The sequence below is a fragment of the Sceloporus occidentalis genome, unplaced genomic scaffold (assembly GCF_023333645.1).
Source record: "Sceloporus occidentalis isolate IW3139 unplaced genomic scaffold, rSceOcc1.0.p SCAF_3, whole genome shotgun sequence".
Taxonomy (NCBI): domain Eukaryota; kingdom Metazoa; phylum Chordata; class Lepidosauria; order Squamata; family Phrynosomatidae; genus Sceloporus; species Sceloporus occidentalis.
The window spans coordinates 26,237,283-26,259,449 of NW_028316983.1; the positions used below are offsets into that span (position 1 = coordinate 26,237,283).

A 22,167-nucleotide genomic window follows, 5' to 3' on the forward strand; every position below is an offset into this window, starting at 1 on the left:
ACTCTGTGCCATTAAAGGTGTCCTGTGGATGCTTAGATATTGCATAGATATTGATTTCATGTGACTTGCAGAGAGAGAGGTTTCTGATTATTTCAGCATACCATCTACATGCTATATAAAAATGAAATATGTTATTCCTGTATCCTAAGTACATTTGAAATAGCTTAAGTCTGTGGATATGAAGACTTGCCATGTATGTTTGAAAATGGGGCAGGCCCTTCTTATCTACATTCAGCTGCTTACAGTCTAGTTCTTGGACTGCCTAAGCCACTACTTCCTTCTTTGGATAATATCTTTGCACTTCAGATTTTTCCCAGCCCACTACATGAGAAGCTTCTAAGAGATTTCAGCGACTAAACCAGGGAGTTCCCACCTACAAAAACATATTCTCTTGATACAGAGTTTCTTAGTAGACAATTAATGAATTCCCTGTGGTAGCCAGGAACACATCTCTGTGTGCAGCATGCCTGCTATATTTATTAGTAATGGATAATTTTGAGCAAATTTCTCCTCAAGCACCAGTTTATAAACTTCATTGTTTTGTTTTAGGTATAGAGCCTAGTTGACTCTTGTGGCAGTCTGATGGGAGCTGATGGGAGACAACTTGCTATCTGACTAATGAAAAGAAATAAATACCTTCTTCGTAGAATGACCCTCCAAAAGCATTGCATACTAAGATTAATAGATGGTCTATATTTTTTCACAAACTTGTATATTTATCAGGTGTCATTGTGAGGAAATGTGCGAGTGAGTGTGTGTGTGTCTTAGAGCTAACACTGTATTGCTACTGAGTAACCCAGCTCAGGTGTTAAAACTTATCCACACACTAAAATTGGATTAGAACATATGTCTTGCTTTGTTTTAATCCTCCAAGCTAGATAAATCCATTAATTTCTATAAAAATAATTGATAATCTCTTATGGCTGTAGATAATCTCATTAATTTGGAAAGCTATCAAATTTAATTCTAATATAATACTTCTGTTCAGTTTGGATGTTATCCATGCAGATTGTTCCAGTGACTGCTTTTGAACTAACTACCGCAAAACAGACATGTGCTTTTGCCTTGTCTCCCCATTGTGCAAGCATTACATGTTCCTTTTTTGAAGATTGTCAAAGTTGTTCTCTAATGAGTGATGCAGTCAACTCATATACTCGCTGTAATAAGAATAAAAGTCATGTGTTCTTGGCTCCTTGATATGATAACTAAGGGCTGAAGCACATGGCCCGGAAGGAGCAGTCTCCAGCAGTGATCACTCCAGACCACAGCAACCAGACAGCCCACCCCTGAAGTGGTGATTGGGCCACTGGCAGGAGCAGATTAAATCCATTTCTTTGGTGGCAACTTCAAGCCACCTCAGGTGGCTTTGGAGCGGCATCCGGCTGCTTCAGGGGCATGCATCATCTAAGTTCCATGCCCCCGAAAAGGCCGGAAGCTGCTTTATTTAGCCTGTCTGTTTCAGGCCTATGTTATTAAGTTTCAGTTTGCAAGGTTGGTTCCCTGATGGGAAGTCCACATTTTTATTTTGAGAACTAGTTTTGGGAACTAGAACATAACATATTTTTACTTGCCTGAGCTTTTGACAGTGAGAGTAGAAATACCTTATAGATAGGCTAACATTTTGCTATCTGTCTACCTACCTACCATTTCATTTAACACTGGTAACTTGAAACAAAAACAGATCTGTCACATTAACCTTCCTTAGTAAGATACGCTCCTCCAGAGACCCCTGCCAATATTGTGAGGCAGGTGATTTCTGAAGGGACAAATTTTTCAGCTGTAATATCCCAGCCATCGGATTTCCTTCCCAGGAAATCTTTACTAATGTCTACAGTATCCTCTTTTAAGAATATTTTATTTCATGAATCCTTTTAAGTTGTTGGTGCTTTAGTCTTTGCTGCCTTTTCCTTTTGGCTGCAGCTGTTAATTATTGCTTTATTATTAAATGCTATTTTGTGAACTATCCTGAAAAGTTTCAACTGGCATGTCAGTCTATAAGTTTCCCTTTTAAGTCAGCTTTCTTTCATCTATGAAAAATATTTTCTTATGTGAAGAATATTTTCTTAATTGGTTGCTTAGAGGTGATTTTCATTCACCACAGGAGACCTTGCAAATAAATAGGTCTTACTTTTAATATTTGTAAGCCACTCTGACAGGTTTTTTCAGCTAAAGAGTAGATGAAATGATGAAAATAAATAAATAAATAAATGCAGACTTGGAATTAAGCCATAAATTTAAATTGCTTCTAATAGCTTGGCTTCAAGCATGGACTACAGAATATTGACACTTGCTGGTATTCAAAGAGACATAAGCACAATGAGCCCCTCTACTTTCATCCAAAAAGCCTCTCTTTCAGGCTCAGGAACATCTGGAGCCTTGTGCCACAGGGTGTAGTATGGAGGGACATCATCAGCTCTGCTGTGACCAGATGTTGAAATCCTTTCCAACTACACTTGGGGCTCTATGAGTTTGAGCCTTTAAAATTAGGTAAATTTTAGGTCTTCTTGAAACTGTAGTTTCCTGGGAACTGTAGTTTATTGTGGCACCAAAGGTCTCTGACAGAGAAGGCTAAATTTCTCACAAAACTACAGTTCCCAGAATTCCCTAGCATAGATCCATGGCAGTTAAAGCGTTCTCAAACTGGATTATTTCTACAGTATGTTTTAGACCAAACGTTCCAGACACATTTCAGCCAACTGAAATAGCAGATAGCAGTGTAAGATAGCAGTCAGTACATTCCTTTAACGAAGTATTCCCAGTAGATTGACTGTTATACTCATTACTAAAGACTTTGCAGTATGGACAACGAGGGATCTGCTGCAGTCACCTGCAACTCTTGTGGGATGTTTCTCTTCTTGCCTACAGAAGTGGAGAACTTCACATGCACCAAGTGCAAGTTGGTAGCACTCTTGGAGGAGAAAGTGCAGCAGCTGGAGTCCAGAGTAGCTACACTTCAGCAGATTAGGGAACAAGAGGATTTCCTGGACACAATAGAACTAACCATCTTGGATGAGTACCACGCAGAGGAAGATGCTAGGGTGGAAGAGGTCACTTGCCAAACAGAGGAGGCAGACAGCTGGAGGAATGTCACAAAGAGAAGTAAGCCAAGAAGGAATTGTTCGGGGAGCTTGCAGCTAGAGAATCGATTCCAAGCTCTTTCCCTTATCAAGGAGGATGAAGAAGAGCAGCATGGACAGACTTCAGGGACGGAGCAGGGGAGCCTGAGAGTCCCACCCGAGGGAACAGTCGCTGCTAAGCCTCGGAGGAGGCGTGTGGTCGTAGTGGGGGACTCCTTGCTGAGGGGTACAGAAGCAGTGATTTGTAGGCCTGACAAGATGTCTCGAGAGGTGTGTTGTCTTCCAGGTGCAAAGATCCGTGATGTGACAGAGAGGCTGACAAGACTGGTTAAGCCTACTGACCAATACCCCTTCCTTTTGGTCCACGTGGGAACTAATGATACTGCAAGACACAGCATTCAGAACATCAAAAGGGATTACGAGGCGCTTGGTAGGAAGCTGAAAGGAATGGATGTACAGGTTGTCATCTCGTCTCTTCTGCCAGTTGAAGGGCATGGTCCAGGAAGGGAGAGGAAAATAGCAGATGTGAACAACTGGCTTCGCAGATGGTGCCGCCGAGAAGGATTTGGATTCTTCGATCATGGGCTGCGGTTCCATGAGGAGGGACTTCTTGCAACAGACGGGTTGCATCTCACGCCAGTTGGAAGAAATGTTTTTGCCAACAGTCTCAAGAACTTGATCAGGAGAGCTTTAAACTGAGTTCCGAGGGGAAGGGAGACAATATTAAGGAAGGCGAAAGGGATGGCAAAAATAGTCAAACTGACATAGAGGAAACAAGGCAAACAGTGCAAGGACCCAACAGTGGGAGGCAAAAAAACTTGCACAGGCAGCAAGTAAAAGGGAACCATGGTCTGCGATGTCTCTACACTAATGCACAGAGCATGGGAAATAAGCAGGATGAACTCGAACTCCTAGTACAACAAAGCAAATATGATATAATAGGCATCACTGAAACCTGGTGGGATGAGTCTCATGATTGGAATGTGGAAATAGAGGGGTATAACCTTTTTAAGAGAAATAGGCCAAACAAGAAAGGAGGAGGAATAGCACTATATGTCAGAGATATTTACACCAGTGAAGAGATCCTGGACATCAATCATGGAAGCCAGGTGGAGAGCATCTGGATAAGAATCAAAGGGGAGGGAAACAACAAGGATGTTACAGTCGGAGTCTACTACAGACCCCCAAGTCAGACTGAGGAATTGGATGATATCTTTCTAGAACAGATGACCACACACTCAGAAAGGAGAGATGTAGTAGTGATGGGCGACTTCAACTACCCTGATATTTGCTGGAAGTCAAACTCAGCAAAATCCTCAAGGTCTAGCAAATTCCTCACTTGCCTGGAAGACAATTTCATGGTCCAAAAGGTGGAAGAGGCAACAAGGGGGTCAGCTATTTTAGATCTGTTCCTAACCAACAAGGATGACTTGGTTAATGGGGTGCAAGTGGTGGGATCATTAGGTGGAAGTGACCATGTTCTCCTGGAGTTTGTAATACAGTGGAAAGGAGAAGCCAGGCATAGTCAGACACGCATCCTAGACTTTAGGAGAGCAAATTTCAGTAAACTTAGAGAAGTATTGAGGGCGATTCCATGGTCAGAAATACTAAAAGATAAAGGAGTTCAGGATGGATGGGAGTTTCTCAAAAGAGAGATACTGAAGGCACAATTTCAAACAGTTCCAGTGAGAAAGAAAAACGGGAGGTGTCTCAAGAAACCAGGATGGATGACTAAGGAACTTTCAACTGAGCTAAGTTTTAAACGGAACATGTATAAGAAATGGAAAAAGGGGGAAATCACAAAAAAGGAATTCAAAGAAATAGCAGGCATGTGTAGGGGTAAAGTCAGAAAAGCTAAAGCGCAGAATGAACTCAGGCTTGCTAGAGAGGTTAAGAACAATAAAAAGGGCTTTTTTGGATATATCCGCAGCAAAAGGAAGAAGAAGGAAACGGTAGGGTCACTGCGTGGAGAAGATGGCAAAATGCTAACAGAAGACAGAGAAAAGGCAGAATTACTCAACACCTTCTTTGCCTCAGTCTTCTCAGAAAAGGCAAAGGGTGCTCAACCTGAGGATAATGGAGCAGAGGACAGAATAGGGGAATTTCAGCACAGAATAAGTAAAGAGATAGTAGAGGAACACCTTATTAATCTAAATGAATTTAAGTCTCCGGGACCAGATGAACTCCATCCAAGGGTATTAAAAGAACTGGCAAATGTAATATCGGAGCCATTGGCAATAATCTTTGAAAACTCCTGGAGAACAGGAGAGATCCCAGCAGACTGGAGGAGGGCAAACGTTGTCCCCATCTTCAAAAAGGGGAAAAAAGAGGATCCCAACAATTATCGTCCAGTTAGTCTGATATCAATACCAGGAAAGATTCTGGAGCAGATCATTAAACAGAGAGTCTGTGAACATCTAGAAGGCAATGCCATAATCACAAAAAGTCAACATGGGTTTCAGAGAAACAAGTCATGCCAGACAAACCTAATCTCTTTCTTTGATAAAATTACCAGCTTGGTAGATGAAGGGAATGCTGTGGATATAGTATATCTTGATTTCAGTAAGGCCTTTGACAAGGTTTCCCATGACATTCTTGCAAACAAGCTTGTAAAATGTGGGCTAGACAAAGGAACTGTTAAATGGATCTGTAATTGGTTGACCGGCCGAACCCAAAGGGTGCTCAACAATGGCTCCTTTTCATCCTGGAGAGAAGTGACCAGTGGGGTCCCACAGGGCTCTGTCCTGGGCCCAGTGCTATTCAACATCTTTATCAATGACCTGGATGACAGAATTGGGAGCATACTTATCAAATTTGCAGATGACACCAAATTAGGAGGAATAGCTAATACCCCAGAGGACAGGATCAAGATTCAAAATGACCTGAATAGACTAGAAAGCTGGGCCAAAGCTAACAAAATGAAATTCAACACAGAGAAATGTAAGGTATTGCACTTAGGGCGGAAAAATAAAATGCACAGATATAGGATGGGTGACACCTGGCTGAATGAAACTACGTGTGAAAGGGATCTAGGAGTCCAAGTAGACCACAAGTTGAACATGAGTGAACAGTGTGATGCGGCAGCTAAAAAGGCCAATGCTATTTTAGGCTGCATCAATAGAAGTATAGTGTCTAGATCAAGAGAAGTAATAGTGCCACTGTATTCTGCTCTGGTCAGGCCCCACCTAGAATATTGTGTCCAGTTCTGGGCACCACAATTCAGAAAGGACATTGAGAAACTGGAGCGTGTCCAAAGGAGGGCAACAAAAATGGTGAAGGGTCTGGAAACCATGCCCTATGAGGAACGACTTAGGGAGCTGGGGATGTTTAGCCTGGAGAAAAGAAGGTTAAGAGGTGATATGATAGCCCTGTTTAAATATTTGAAAGGATGTCATATTGAAGAGGGAGCAAGCTTGTTCTCTGCTGCTCCAGAGAACAGGACCCGGAACAATGGATGCAAGCTACAGGAAAAGAGATTCCACCTGAACATTAGGAGGAACTTCCTGACAGTAAGGGCTGTTCGACAGTGGAATGCACTCCCTCGGAGGGTGATAGAGTCTCCTTCCTTGGAGGTCTTTAAACAGAGGCTGGATGGCCATCTGTCAGGGATGCTTTGAATTGGATTTCCTGCATGGCAGGGGGTTGGACTGGATGGCCCTAGTGGTCTCTTCCAACTCTATGATTCTATGATTCTATGATTCTAACTCATAGGGAACACACTTTTGCCCACATTCTATTTAGGATATCAATCAATTTTTATCTGCATAAATTTATCTCATTTTGTGTTTCAGACCTCTGTTAAATTATTTTAAACTTGGCAATAAAATAAAGATTAACACTAAAGCAATACTAATTTTGTTTTTGTTTTTGGGTGGACCCAGTTTTTTTATACTTCACTTGTCCTCTGCAAAACTGCCTATAATCAGCTTAATTGGGATACTTTCCCTCTCACTTCCATTAAGCTGTTTTAATTGGGTTTTGTTTGCTTCAAAATCCTTTTGTATCTGTGATTGTGTATTTTTTGTTGCTAGAGAGCAACTATCAGGCTTGGTGTGCATTAACAATATACTTTAAGGCAATGATTTACTTCATTTACCTATTGTTGCAGTATGTGTTATGATAGTAGTCACCTCTTCCCCCTCTTGATTTGCATGGTTCATCTTGGTAAGATCTAAAGTATTTTCATTGTACATATAATTTTATTAAATTTTCATCTCATCCATGGTAAAGCTGACAGGGATACAATTGAAATACATGAGAGAGATCTGCACTAGCTTGATAACCCAAGCATGTTAAAATATTCTTACAAAACATCTAGTATCCCAAAGCTATTAAATTCAGTTATCAAGCTAGGGATAACCTCTGATTGCTTTCAGGAATCTGTCCACTAATTTAATTTGACTGTCTTTCACTGACCCACATCTTACAGTGGCCCCTTGGTATTCGCTGGGGTTTGGTTCCAAGATCTCCCATGGATAATAAAATCCATGGATGCTCAAGTCCCATTGAATATAATGGTACAGTAAAATGCTATCTCTTAGATAAAATGGCAAAACGAAGGTTTATTTTTTTTTTGGAATTTCTATTTTTTGAATATCTGCAAACCATGGATGGTTGAATCTGTGGATATGGAGAGATGACTGTATTATTTTTAGGGAAGTTTTCAGGCAACATATAGTTGCACTTTGCGTACAACAGCTCATCATTCCTATAGTTTCTGTTGGCTCTTGTTTACTTCCAGTTTGTTGTTGCATGCTTTTGTGCAGCAGCTGGCTTTCTGCTTTTTTATCATGCACCATTTTATCTGTGTACTTACTATACCTAGCACAGGTTGTACCCAGCACAATTAGAGTTTGTACAACATAGGGCCCCCCTCCATTTCCCGTTATTGAAGAAATACTTGTGTAGAGTGGTGATGTGGTTGATAAGAAGAGCATGTAGTTATGGATAGCCACTGTCTCAGAAGAACTCTTAGGACACTTAGTATGTGACTTGTATCTCTTCTGTTTATAATGAGAAATTTGTGTGATTTAATGTTCTGCTAGACAAGAAACTTCCTGCCCCTCAAAAATCTAGTTTGTTACCAAGAATGTTATGCTAGAACTCTTCCTGACAAACATGTAGATTTCACTTGGGAGAGTATTCATTCATGTGAGATCACCCCTGCCAGAGGCAGTTTAAAGCTGTACAAAACCCTAGGCACAGATTTTGCCATTTTTGAGATCTGTAGATCTGTATGGAGTGCTTAGAGTTGTCAGTATCATAAGAACTACATTAATTTAGTATTTCACCTATTGGGGTATTCTTTCAGACAAATGTACTTTTAACCCAAAGTATTGTGTTCATTCTAACTTAGAGACAAACTTGATCAGTACTACATGTGAAATAATTTTCATACAGTTTCTGGATTTTGGTATCTTAAATACAAGTCTTTCTTGATTTTGTTATGACGTGGCAAGAGCCTGTAGGGAGTGTAGGTGATGTTGGAGTCAGACAATGCCATTAGCCCTACCTGGCATTGTCAGCCTGCAAGGATGGTGGGGAGATGTAGATGGAAAGTATCTGGAAGATGTCAGGTTTCCTCTTATGCCTGAATTAAATGTGGAAATTACTTACGGTCAGGACTACAAAAATACTGATTCTCTGATTATGTAACATTCGAGTGATTGGTTGCTAGCACCTGAGATTTCAAAAGAACCCCCCCTTTCCCTCCCCCCTTTTTTCTAAAGGAAGTGTTCAGAACTGACTTATATAGCCATGTATAAATTTGTGGAGGGACGTTTATTTCTGAGCTGCAGACCTTGGTATTTTTATCATCTTCTGTCAAAATTGTACCTTCTACTAGAATGGAGTTTGCTTTTCACTGATAAAATATAAGTGACTGAACAGAGTGAACAAACTCTATGCTTGAGCACATGTGAAAAATTTCCAGTACTACATAGTTACCCTCCTCCATGGCCTATGGCAAAGCCTCTTGTCTGTTTTTCACAGTTGACCAGACAGTATGATTATAAAGCATGTCCAGTTTATGTTTATGTTTTTAGTGTCCCATAGAGCAAGAAGAATTTTTTTTATTGGCCCTTCTTGGTAGCATCCACAGATAGGAGAGTAAGAGGAAAAGTGCCACTGTGTTAAAACCACACTAAAAAGCTTATAAAAACCTTAAATTCATTACATTTATGTGGAAGAAGGAACATTTATTATCCTTAAGTTAGTCATAATTTAGTGTTTAAATTTACATTATAGTGCTATGCTAAAAAAACTACCCAGAATAAAGGTGAAAAATCCTATCCATTATTTTGCTCCTTCCCCCATAATCCCTGTTGAGAGCATGGGAGAGAGAGAGCTGCATGAAATTAGAATTCTCACTTGCCCAGTCATGCACTGAAAGGAGTTGAGTGAGAGTAAATTTAAATAAACAATACACAGAAAAGATGCAATAAGCAAGAGTTTCTTGGGTAAGAGGATAAGAGGTTGGGAGTAAAAAAGCACAGTGGATAATGTAAGTGTGTTTGCACATGTGTGCCATCAAGTTGCCTGTCAATCTGTATGACCCCCATGGGTTTCTTTAGGCAAAGAATACTTAAAGGTGGTTTTGCCAGTTCCTTCCTCTGAAATATAGCCTAGCCTAGTTGTTGGTCTCCCATCCAAGTACTAACCAGACCCTGCTTAGCTTCCAAGATTAGACAGGATCTGGTGCGGCTATGCTCAATCCCAGTCTAGCACATACCTCTTCATCTGTTGTTTTTATATGTCCACTGTTTCCCTATCCCTCATTTTGTGGGCCATTTCCACACAGATCTGAGCACCATAGGCGTCATCTTCCTCTCTTACGTTCTTGTTGCTTTTGTGCTTTATGCACACAAAGCTGCTCCTTGTCACAGAGTGAAAAACTCTAGCGGAGATAGCAGAGGAGGGATGTAAAAGTTGTGTGTCGACAGTATAGCAAACAAAAACACTCTTGTATCCTTTTCTAGAAAATTGCCTCAAAATTAAATTTTTGTTTTGGGAGAGGAGGCTATTACATTCTGATTTAATTTTTTTTTTTTCTGGAGAAGAAGTAATTTCATACAAATATTTTGTTTTGAATCTCTACCAGTGGCACTTATGTAACTCTCTGCCTGGTACATTCTTAGATAGCTTTCCCCTCTTGTCAAAGGCCTCTTTTGAATCATGGAGAGTACAGTTGTCCCTCCATATTCGCTAGGGTTAGGGGAACAAGACCCCCGTGAATATGGAAAAACCGCAAATAACAAAAACACCATGTTTTTCCCCAAGAGGACACCTCTCTAGGAATCTCTAGGTCCTCCAGTGCAACTCTGTGGTCAATGTCCAACATACACTGACCATAGAATGGCACTGGATTAGCTACAAATGCCTAGTAGAGTATTCTCTCTAGGAATCTCTAGGTCTTTCAGTGCAACTTTTAGTTAAAGTTGACCATAGAGTTGCACTGGAGGACCTAGACAGTCCTAGAGAGAACATATTAATGAAATCCGTGAATAATCAAAGCTGCAAATATCAAAGCCGCAAATATGGAGGGATGACTGTATTTGTCACATACCCTGGTGGTGCAGTGGTTAAATGCCTGTACTGCAGCCACTCACTCAAAACCATAAGGTTGCAAGTTCAATACCAGCAAAAGGGCTCAAGCTTGACTCAGGCTTGCATCCTTCTGAGGTCACTAAAATGAGTCCCCAGATTGTTGGGGGCAATTAGCTTACAGTTACACTGTTAGTTCAGTATGAAGCGGTATATAGATGAAGCTGCTTGTTTGGTAGTGAATTTTCCCTGTCAGTTCAATAAAAGATTGATCTGTTAATTACAACTCCAACTTGTAGCTAAGTACAAAAATGCTAGTGTACTACTTTCTAGGTTCTATGGGGCCACCTGTAATTGAATATTGCAAGCACGATCACAGTTTAAATCCCAATATATTTTATACAAAAGTACAAGAAATTCTATATTAAATTTAACAAGCACTGTTGCAAAGGATGCAATTGAGCCCTGGTGGTGCAGTTGTTAAATGTTGGTACTGCAGCCACAAGTCTGTGAGTTCGATCCCAGGAGCTTCAAGGTTGACTCAGCCTTCCATCCTTCTGTAGGTTGGTACAATCAGCAACTCTGGAGATCAGGGTTAGATTCTCTGCTTGGCCATAAAATCTGACTAGGAGACTCTGGGCAAGTCGCCCATTCTTAGCCCCAGAAAATCCCCTTAAGATGGCCATAAATCAGAAACAACTTGAAGGCATATCACAACAATAGTGTTAATTGGAAGTCACTCTACATCTTATGGGCGGTGGGGGTGTAGTTACAACTTGCTGCAAATGATTTTGTTTGGAAGTCACTCTGCAACAACATATGGGGGGGAGTTACAGCTTGTTGTAAAGCAGGTGGAGCTCATGAATGGGACTAGGGTGTTAACCTTATTAATTACTATTTTTGATTTTTTTCCCTAAAGTCTAGATGTGAGCTGTGTAGTGCAGTGGTTTTCAGATGATGGGGCAGGACTCCCAGGGTGGTATGCAAGTTGCTTGGGGGGGGACGTGACTTGAGGCCTCTGATCCCTCCTTCACTTCTTCTCAAACCGTTTTATAGGTAAAATTTACCCATGTGCTGAATTAAATGTTGAATTTACTTAAAATCGTTTTAATTTGAATGATGTTATTACCTTATAAGATGTTAAAATATCTATACACATGAATGTGTGAATGAAAACATACTCACTAAAAAAATGTTTTTATTCATATGCTGTGTCAAGGCAACATCCACATGTATATGCGATGGTGAGTCCCAAGGGTAAAATGTTTGAGTAACACTACTGTAGTGGAATGTGAGGGCAATAGCCTAAAGTAGCTTGCCTAACCTTTATTCTTTCCGTCCAAGTGGGTGTATGCGTTTTAAAGCTAGGAACTTCCTGATATCAGCATGTGCCAGTCTTTGTTCCCAAGAATAACAGACTCTTAACACATTTTATGCATCATGTTTATTCACTCAATAGCTGATATCTGTTTGCTGCATTCTTCTGTATTCCCAGAAATTTGTTCTTTTTTAGCTGTTTACTATTTTGCTGGATACTTGAGTGTTAAACTTCAGGAAATGTTTTCTCATTCTACAGAAAACCTGTGACTAATCTAACTTTTCTTTTATTGCAGTGAACACCTACCTCTTCATGATGCAAGCTCAAGGCATCATGATACGTGAAAACATGAGAACAATAGGAGCTCAGGTTTATGAACAGGTGGTCCGCAGTGCCTATGCCAAGAGGAACAGTAGTGGGAATGACTCAGGTATATTTTATGAATCTTGATACCTATGGGATATAGGAAAGTTTGGCTCTGGGTGCGGGGTACTATAAAACACTAAGAGAGATTTTTCTTCATCTGGACATATCCATAGAAGTATAGAACTCCTTTCAGCTACTGCAAAACACAATGAATGATATAGCAAGTTGCAGAATCTAGATTTCAGAAGGATTCGTTGACTGGATAATGCTATTTGTAACGATACTTAAATCTCTAGTAATCTCCCTTTGAAAACAGAAGTCTGTAAAGCAGAATCTTCCTTTTAAAGGCTGTCTCCTCCCAGATAGTGCCCCCTCCCCATGTTCCTGGCACTGAAAGAATTTACACTGATGTCTGTTAATGCTAGCATGTGACACTGGGCCTTCAGATATCAAACGAACTGCTCTAAATCCTAAGAGACCCAGAATGGTGTAGTGGTTTGAGTGTTGTACTAGGACTTCAGGAAACCAGGATTTGAATGCCCATTCAGCCATGGGAACCCACTGGGTGACTTCAAGCAGTGGTACATGCCCCCCCATCAAATCATGCCAAGATAACCTTGTGATAGGGTCATTTTAAGTTGAAAACAACTTGAAAGCACACATCAACAACAAAAATGACAAATTGTAAACCAAGCCATTGAAGACAGCTTATATCTTCATTTGTAAAAGATACATTGGACTTTCCCACCAAGAGATCTATGGAAATGCAGTTGCTAAACTTCAGTATGCACATCTCGCTTAAAAATTAAATGCATGCAAGAAAAATCTAGAAACAGTCTCTATATGCCATCTCTCCCGAACTGATGCATATGCCATTTTGTAGTTATATTAGCAACCTGCTGCACAGTGATTTTTGTTTGCTGAAAACATGATTAACCCTCTTTGGTCTTAAATAGCTAACTTGTTGATACTGACAACTCTGTGATCTGGTTTCTTTATGATTAATGTTGCATCTGAGAGTATGAACTAGCAAACCATCCTGAATATTTCTAAGCAGCTTGAGGGTACACACAACTTGAAGGTGCACATGCACACACAGAGAACAGCAAGTGTTGTGTTTCGAGTATTGGTCATCTGTGCTGGGAAGGGTATGTGCTGCTTGCCACTTTTAGGGCTTCTCATATTTTCAAGAGAATAACTACTATCATACAGTCAACCCTCTATGTCCATAGATTCAACCATCCGCGGGTTGAATTTTTTTTTTTTTTAAAGGAAGGAAACCTCAATTTTACCATTTTATATAAAGGACATCATTTTATTATGATTTAGTGGAACTTGACTATCCACAGATTTTGGTATCCATGTGGGGTCCTGGAAATAAACCCTAGCAGCTGCCAGAAGCCTACTCATTGAGAATATAAATACACTTTGTAATTACAGTGTAACTTTGTAATTTCTGAGCTACTGAAAAGGAGAAACAAGACTCCTAACATAAATTTGCAAATTGTGTCATTAATCCCTCAGTCCAAAAGTGTGCAGAGTCCCCAAAAGGCTTCTTTTGAGCCTAAAATAATCCAGATATGGCAGAATTTACATATGTATTCTAGAAGGCATGCAGGCATTTTTATTTCTATTTTTTTTAAGTAAAAATAAATAGAGAAGGGCAGATGAAAGGGCATGGCCGTCTGAGGTTCTACAGAAGATGGTCTAGATTCCATGACCTGCAAAATGCCTACCTTAATCCAATTACTTGGGATAAAATAGTGCTACCAGTTTCTTTCTCCCTTCCCTGTTTGGAATACTTGAAATATGGGCTGTAAAGGAAGATTGGAAGCAATGGGAGGAACACTACGGGGACTGTTTACACAAGATCACTCCCATTTCTCCAGTACCAAGCTCCATTTGTGTATTCAGAAGAATACCTGTGGTCAATTAAATTTGAATAGAATGCTTATAGTTTGTTTAATTTCTGTAGGAGAACCATAATCCATAAATGCTATGAATAGGAATGATAGTTTTGTACTTCCTGTCATTGCTGCTTGAGTATACTGAACCCTTTAGTTGATCAACATACTTTCACTGAAACTGTCCTTTCTCGGTTTTGTTACACAACTCTGAGTCATCATTGATTGCAAAATCCACTTGTTCTCACTTGTTCAGTATAACCTAACAATAATGTTACTTAATTTTCCTCTTAACTACCACATCCAGGAAGAGGAAATCCTAATAATTTCCTGATCTGGAACTTAAATTTCCATATGCGGAGATGAGGGGAAGGCTGCAGTGGCCTTTAAATCTCCCACAGTTTTTCAGATTACACAACCAGCCTAGTCCTCTGGAAACTCTTAATTGTCTAATTTTTCCTAATGCTATTTTTAGATTTGAAGATGAAGCTATGAAATATGGCATACAGGATAACAGTAGCATAATCTGTTGTCAGTGGAGGATTTTTTCTTTCTGGTTTGTCTGTTCTTGCTGCTAGGATATACCAATTATGCTGCATTTTGGGATACATTTATCATTATGCAGCATTTGAACCACATTCCTTGCAGTGTTTTGGATCCCTCTTTCACAAAAAATACAAATAAGCTTAAAATCCATAATAGAATCTTAATATTTATTTTAAAAGGATATGAATGGAGAAGCTTAATGGCAAGTACAAGGAACATGTGGCCTACTAGACATTGTTGTACTGTCACTCTCAGCCTATAAAGAAAAATATATATAGCAGGAGATGATGACACAGTTTGTCCAAAGAAACAGTGGAGCTTTCATATTACATATTTAAGAAATTCTCATAATTGAGTCTAAGATCTGCCATGCTGTATTCTTCATCTTTTCTACAGCATGAGTTCCAGGAGGAGAACTTTAAGTAAGCTTTATTGGAGTTATTAGAAAAGTTACTACAAAACTGCTAACTCATCTCACTCAAAGCAGTAATAGAGTGTCTTATTATAAAATTCCAACTGAATAGCCTCTTAGATACTAAATAGAAAACTCAGGGCTAAATCCAGTTGTTTCAACTAACATAGGCCCATTGAATGTATGGGATTGGTTAGTCACTCATTATGTAAGTCTCATTGGCCTGTTACAGACAGCCAAAATAAAGCTGCTTCGAGTCACAGTGGAGGTATGGTGTTTCAATGATGTATGTGTCCTAAGAGTCCAGAAGTCGCACCAAAGCCATGTTCCAGCCCTAAGGACTGGAGCGTGGCTTTGGTGTGGCTTCTGGACTCTTAGGACGCATGCATCATTGAAACACCATACCTCCACTGTGACTCGAAGCAGCTTTATTTTGGCTGTCTGTAACAGGCCATTGATTCAGTAGGCCTGCTTTAGTAGATGCTGATAGTTGGTTTTAGCCTGTTTATTTATTTTGGTATTTTAGAAGAGACTTCCCTTTATAATTCTTTCAGATTTAAAGGCTTTATTGAAAAAATGGTTAAGAAATATTCCTTTTTCAGATTTTTTGGTAGCAGTGTCCTCCTTTATAATACCAGGAAATACTGCTAGTTTCTTAAGAGTTCACAATTTATCCTTAAAATGAAAAAATGCTTCAAAACAATTATTTTCTCTTACTGATTCTTGTTTTAGTACACAACTCAAGATTGGACCTATATCTGTTGTATTCTTTGGCAGGAATGTGTTAATCAGTTACAGTAACTAGCAGTAAGGGTGAAATGCTTTAGAATGCTTGTTTGTGCACTATAGATATGTAGTATGCTAAATGTGGTGGTTGGCAGTAACTGTTGCAAATGGGGAAAAAACCCTGCAAAATCTATAGCCTGAGATTCATTCTTCGTTTCTCTGTCTGTCAGATTATCCTCTTGATTTGAACCACAATGAAACCTTCCTGCAAACCACAACTTTTCTTCCTGAAGATTTTACCTACTTTCCAAACCATACGTGTCCTGAAAGACTCCCTTCTATGAGTGAGTACTGTTGTGATATGATACTCTAAACTTCACTTTTTTATGAGGCAGGTACACCAATTTCTGTGTAAGTTTGCACCTGCACACAATCTTGAATTTCTGGATAGGTGACTTGCAGGAATATATGATTTAAAATGTGGGACATGCACCAATCAAAGTTTCAGTACTCAGACACTAATAATTTTAATAGCACATAACAGTTTCCAGCTGAATCCAATGCCATTTGAATTTAAAGTGTTTAGCTTGGCTCATCCTCTTAATATGATGAGAGACCACTCCACAGACATATTAAAACACTATAAAAAGCTGTTGAAAGCATTTTTTACTTTGTGTGTTAAAAAATATTTAAGAGGGGTGAAGAAGAATCTTGCAGATAGTTCTTGTTCTCAAAACTTTAAAAGCAGTTTGTGACCATCAGGAATGCCTCAGTGTTTGACTTTGACACATGACTACTCTCAGCTTACTATAGTAGATATCATTATGGAACATGAAAAAGAACAGGTGCTTATATTAATATGTAGAATTACTAACATCCATAGCCAGTGCAAACTACTGTTCATAGATTCCCACTAAAACATTGCTGTCAGGTGGAAAGCAGCTGCATTCTTTCCACTCTGAAGCTTTGAGACATTGACATCCTTCTGAAATTATTAATTGCCTTATTGAGCTTATTGTATAATCACATTATGACTCTTCATATTTCATAGTCCCTTGGCTACCAGTGGTGAATAGCAATTGACCCTTGAGAAAAAAATACAGTATAGTTATATGTGAATTGTTTATGTATTTTTTTTACTGCCCAGCAGGTGCCATGTTACCTGGTGGTCTGACTGACAATCTGTCATGTATTTTGAATCGGGGGACCCTTTGCCACTCCTTGGGAGATTACATAGGATCTCAAACAACAGGCAAAGTCCAGTATTTGGACCTTTGAAGCCACATATCCTTGTTCAAAGAGAAGTGGGAAGCTAATTCTCCAAAGATCATTTGCAAGCCCTTGGAGCCATGTCATAATTTATAATATATGTTAATTCATTGACTCTCCATATGGCTCTATAACAGAGGAGTGTAGAGATACTGGAAATTAGTAGCTAGTCCCACATTAAAGAATGTAAGAATTAAAATAACCTGCAATATAATGTAGTCATGCAGTTAAAGAATTTGTAAAATACATATTTTCAGAGTCTACACCTTTTCATTTTCTTTGGTTATGCAGAGGGCCCTATTGATGTAAATATGAGTGAAATCAGTATGGAAGAGATCCACCAGCTCTTCTCTCAAGATCCTACAATCAAACTAGGAGGCCACTGGAAACCTAAAGACTGTTTGCCCCGTTGGAAGGTAAGCTGAAATGAGAGAGCTATATGGTTGTTAATAATAATGCTATAACAATATAAGAAAAATCATGAGCTTACATAGATCTGTAATATATGTTTTTGCATACCACTGTCTGAAAGCTGGCTTTATTTTTAGCTGCTTAGTATTTGTATTGACAGGGTTTAGACTGTTCAGAGACTGACTTCAGCTGACTGAGAGCTTTTACAGACCGGCACTTTGTGCTGGCCTGCAGGTGAACTAGGGCTGAACTAGGGTGGAGTGTGCACATTCTCTGAGCCCTAGTTCCGCTGCCTGGGCACCCATCTTGGGACGCTACCCATCATGGTAAGCATGCCAATGGCATCCCTTTGGGGATGCAAAAAGAACTCACTGGGAAGCGGCTTCTTTTCCATCCTTCCGGAGGCTACGGCGTCTGGTTGCCACAGCCTCCATCTGGGGCAAAAAGGGGTGGTGTTGAGCCACCGTCTGTCAAGCCTCTGAAGGACTAATATTTTGTGGACCACAAGTAACACCTAACTTTGTTATTGCTGTTGTATGCCTTTCCAACTTACGGCGACCCTAACATGCGGTTTTCTTGGCAAGATTTGTTCAGAGCAGTTTTACTTAACTAGGAGCATTGACAAATCCATTAATCAACAACTCAAGGGTATGTGGTTATTGCCGTCTGGCAAAGAAGGTGTCTGATACCACACAGAACTGGTTTCATTTCCACTGCAGATTTTGAAAGTAAACAACAGCATAAATCCCTACTGAGTGGCAGGACTGCCTCCCACTGTTCCCCCCCTCTCTCCCCACACACTCTACAAGTTAGTGAAGACATACGTCTCTCCAAGCCCTCTGCTGAGGGAGCAATTTGGTACCCACAAGAAGTAAATGTCTGTCTAGTAAGCCAAGTCAGAATTTGTAAATCTCCCTCTGAGTTTACTTTCAGATGCTTCTAGGCATCCAGTTAGTCTGAATGTTTCAGCTGTCATACTTTCCATGGTCTTCCTCCTCTTGGAGCTCCCCTTCCAATATACTGATTATGTGCCCCAATGAGTAAATAAGACTTACATTAAGAAAACAAATGAAAATTTATGGCAGCAATAGTGTAAAAACCCTTAGTTTATGGGGTAGAAACTTAGATATGAATATTTCAGACCAGAAACAGCTGACAAACTTTAGGATATTCTAGTAAATCATCTAGTAAAGGCTATATGATACACCTCTCTAGCCTTCCATTTTTACATATTTGCATACTGAGAGCCTAAGGAATGGCCCATATTAAGCCATTCCTCAGGTAATGTGAATTGCATAGGCTCGCTTTCTGGTCTGTGGGTAGGTAGTTTTGGGGCTGTGTGTTCTTTTTAGCTGCCCTCCCATCCTGGGAGAAAGACAGGATATTAAATTTAAAAAAATAAAGTGCAGGAATTGAATATATTGAACTCAGTCTGCTCCCTGGCATTTGAAATGTCTGTCCATGTCCATAGAGTCTAAAATCCTTATTTAGAAGAACTTTTTTTTATAACTGAACGTTGAATTGCAGCAGATTTTTAAAATCTTAAAACAGCACTTAATGAATCCCTAGACTACTTTCCTAAGAGATGAACAGAGGATGTTTATAAATCAGGTAGGTGCCCATTCATATGAATCTTAATCTAGAATATCATATTGATGGATATTTCATGTCCTTGGGATATTATTGGCAGTTTGTCAGTTCTTGATGCTTAGGTTGTTTAGGATGCTTCCAAGATACAAGAAGAGCTAATAGCAATTCCTTTTTTCTAGGTGGCAATCCTTATTCCATTCCGTAATCGTTACGAACATCTGCCAGTACTCTTTAGACATCTTATTCCAATGTTACAACAACAGCGTTTACAATTTGCATTTTATGTTATTGAACAAGTAAGTGAGTTTGTGTGTATCTTTTTCTTTCTGGACAGGTTTTGTAAGAGGGACTGTTAACTGCATTTTGCACAGATTCTTGCAGAACAGAGGAGCACTGGTGGCGCAGTGGTTAAATGCCTGTACTGCAGCCACTCACTCAAAACCATAAGGTTGCCAATTCAATACCAGCAAAAGGGCTCAAGCTTGGCTCAGGTTTGCATCCTTCTGAGGTCACTAAAATGAGTACCCTGCTTGTTGGGGGCAATTAGCTTACACTTGTAAACCACTTAGACACTGCTAGTTCAGTATGAAGCGGTATATAAATGAAGCTGTTTTTTGTTTGTTTTTAAAGCCTCAAAGTATGTCCAGAGAGTGGCTGCAGTTAATAGTTGCCAAACTGTATACCAGTTGAGCCTTCCAAAGCTGATCCCTATGGGCAAAACACACTGCAGAATTAACCCAGTTTGAGGCCGCTTTAACTGCGGTGGCTCAGTGCTAGGCAATTTTGGGAACTGAAGTTTTTGTTTCACTATAGGTCTTTGACAGAGAAGGCTAAATCTCTCACAAAACTATAGTTCCCAGAATTCCCTAGCATTGAGCCAGGGCAGTTAAAGTGGTGTCAAACTGGATTATATGTGCAGTGTGTTTTGGCCTCTAGACAGTGATCTGTTCCTGTGACTGGCATTTGGAATTCCACTACTACTGTTAAGTATGTAGGAGAGTGCATTTAATATTTTAGTGAGTCTAAGGTGGTTATTCTTTAATCAATCCAATAAATTTTGCAGAAGCTGAAGAGGAAAGAGGTTTTGCATTTTGAAATGTGGCTTCATGCAGTCTCTCTAAAGATGTAACACTGAATGTGGCTTGTTTTGAGATGTTGCATTTCTGCCTTGGTAAAGCTGTTGTAATCATCCGTAGGTTTCTACTGAGGTTGCCCATTGTTCATGGTTATGCATGTACTGTTACTATTGAAGTGGGCTCTTCATGTTTAATAGGTATGTAGCAGGGAAATACTGAATGACTGCAACTTTGTAGTCCAGTAACTGGAGAAACTGCATTCAACTAATTTCTCTTTGTTCTGCTTCTGTTAAAGGCACCTATGCACTCTTTAGGGCTAGGCATGGGAACAGAAAGTGCAGTGAAACTCTCTGTGTTTCTGCAACAAGTGCAGTTTATTAGACAAGGGTAAAGAGGGGAAAAGCTTGCTCAGAGATGTGTTATAATTCAGAAGTGATAGACCAACTTAAATAATGTGTTATAGTTCTGAACATACTCAGGGACATCCACTAAAGCTATGAGGTGAACACAGGGTTAGGAAGTCCCCGTTGCATATCCATGTGTACTTCCATAATATATTTATGATTGTGCAAGTCTTCTAATGCTTTACAGCCTGCAGGCTGCGGGAAAGTGACCAGGCTACAAACTCAAACTGGTTGGTCTATTTAGTGTTGGGCAGATGGGATCTTGAAGAGGCATAACCTGTTCAAGCAGTGTTGCAAGTAAAACAAAATTGCTTTAAATTCATGGAGCCCTGCATCCTCTGTGTATCTTCTAAATAGTCTTTTGCTTTTGGTTAAGAAAGTATTTTTCTTACAAGTCTTTTCTGAAATTCTAAGCATTTATTTGCAGTGACATAGTAGAACTTTACACATCCCTAGCTAATTAATTATTTTTTAAAACAATGTATATTTATTTGAAACCTATAAAACTACTATTGTGCTAGGTTTGCCTGAAGCATAGCTGTAGATATTACTTGTCAGACTGCCAAATTGCATATTAATTTTATAAATATTAATTTGCAAGAATGCTCAAGAATTTGAGGTATAAATCTTCACAAGCATGTGCTACCTAAAATGCTCTAACTGGATCTACCCAGGATTGAACCTGGAACCTTCTAAATATAAAGTATATACTTTCCCACTTAGTTTTGGTCTTCCCCCACTGTTTAGATCATAGTTTAGTTGTACATAACATTATTTGTGAGCCATAGGAGCATTATGTTTAGCCTTGGACTGACTGGGAAATCTCTTTCACCTGAGTTCAGTTCCTCTTAAAACAGATTATACTAGGCTAGATGGACTGATGATCTACGACAATTTTGTATGCCCATCGTGGGCATAAAAAGCATAATTTTGGATGTGGCACTCTTTCAGGAGAGTCACTATTTTAATAATTTATTTGTGTTTCCCCACCTCTCCCAATGGATCGAAGCGGGGTTACAGGCTAGTAAAATCGAAATACATACAACAATCTTATAAAACACTAAACAGTAAAATGTAACATCAATAATTTATCAAACCATCAGACATCCAGGGGCAAGGGCAGAATATTGTTGTCAGATAGGACATATCAATTATCACTCATCGGGGGGGGGGGGGGGGAAGCTTGGTGAAAGCACGGTTTTAAGTCTCTTTTAAAATGTTTCCAAGGGGGTAAGGCAGAGCTCGTCAGGAAGGCTGTTCCACAACCTCGGGGCCATTTTTGTGAAGGCCTTTTGAGATGAGGAGACATATTTGGAAGATGGTGTTTCCAATAGATTCTTGCCGGATGCAGGGCGGATCATATGGGGAGATGCGGTCCCTCAAGTAACTCTGGCCCAAGCCATGTAGGGCTTTATAGGTAATAACCAACACCTTGTACTGTGCCCGGAAGCGAATGAGCAGCCAGTGAAGATCTTTCAACTTAGGTGTTATATGGTCGAACCTAGATGTACCGGTGACCAATCTGG

At 39.7% G+C, this 22,167-nt stretch overlaps 1 protein-coding gene across 3 annotated transcripts in view; it reads left to right on the plus strand.

Annotated features, from left to right (window-relative positions):
• B4GALT5 (beta-1,4-galactosyltransferase 5) overlaps positions 1 to 22,167 on the plus strand; it is a 108,731-nt gene that overhangs the window by 76,694 nt on the left and 9,870 nt on the right. For all 3 annotated transcript variants that reach the window (XR_016280385.1, XM_089513850.1, XM_089513849.1), the window contains 4 exons: positions 12,233 to 12,367; positions 16,122 to 16,235; positions 17,452 to 17,576; positions 19,341 to 19,457. Coding sequence is in view for 2 of the 3 variants with exons in the window: in XM_089513849.1 (XP_089369975.1) it covers positions 12,233 to 12,367; positions 16,122 to 16,235; positions 17,452 to 17,576; positions 19,341 to 19,457 (491 nt within the window). In the remaining variant the exon portion in view is untranslated. The remainder of the gene's footprint in view (positions 1 to 12,232; positions 12,368 to 16,121; positions 16,236 to 17,451; positions 17,577 to 19,340; positions 19,458 to 22,167) is intronic.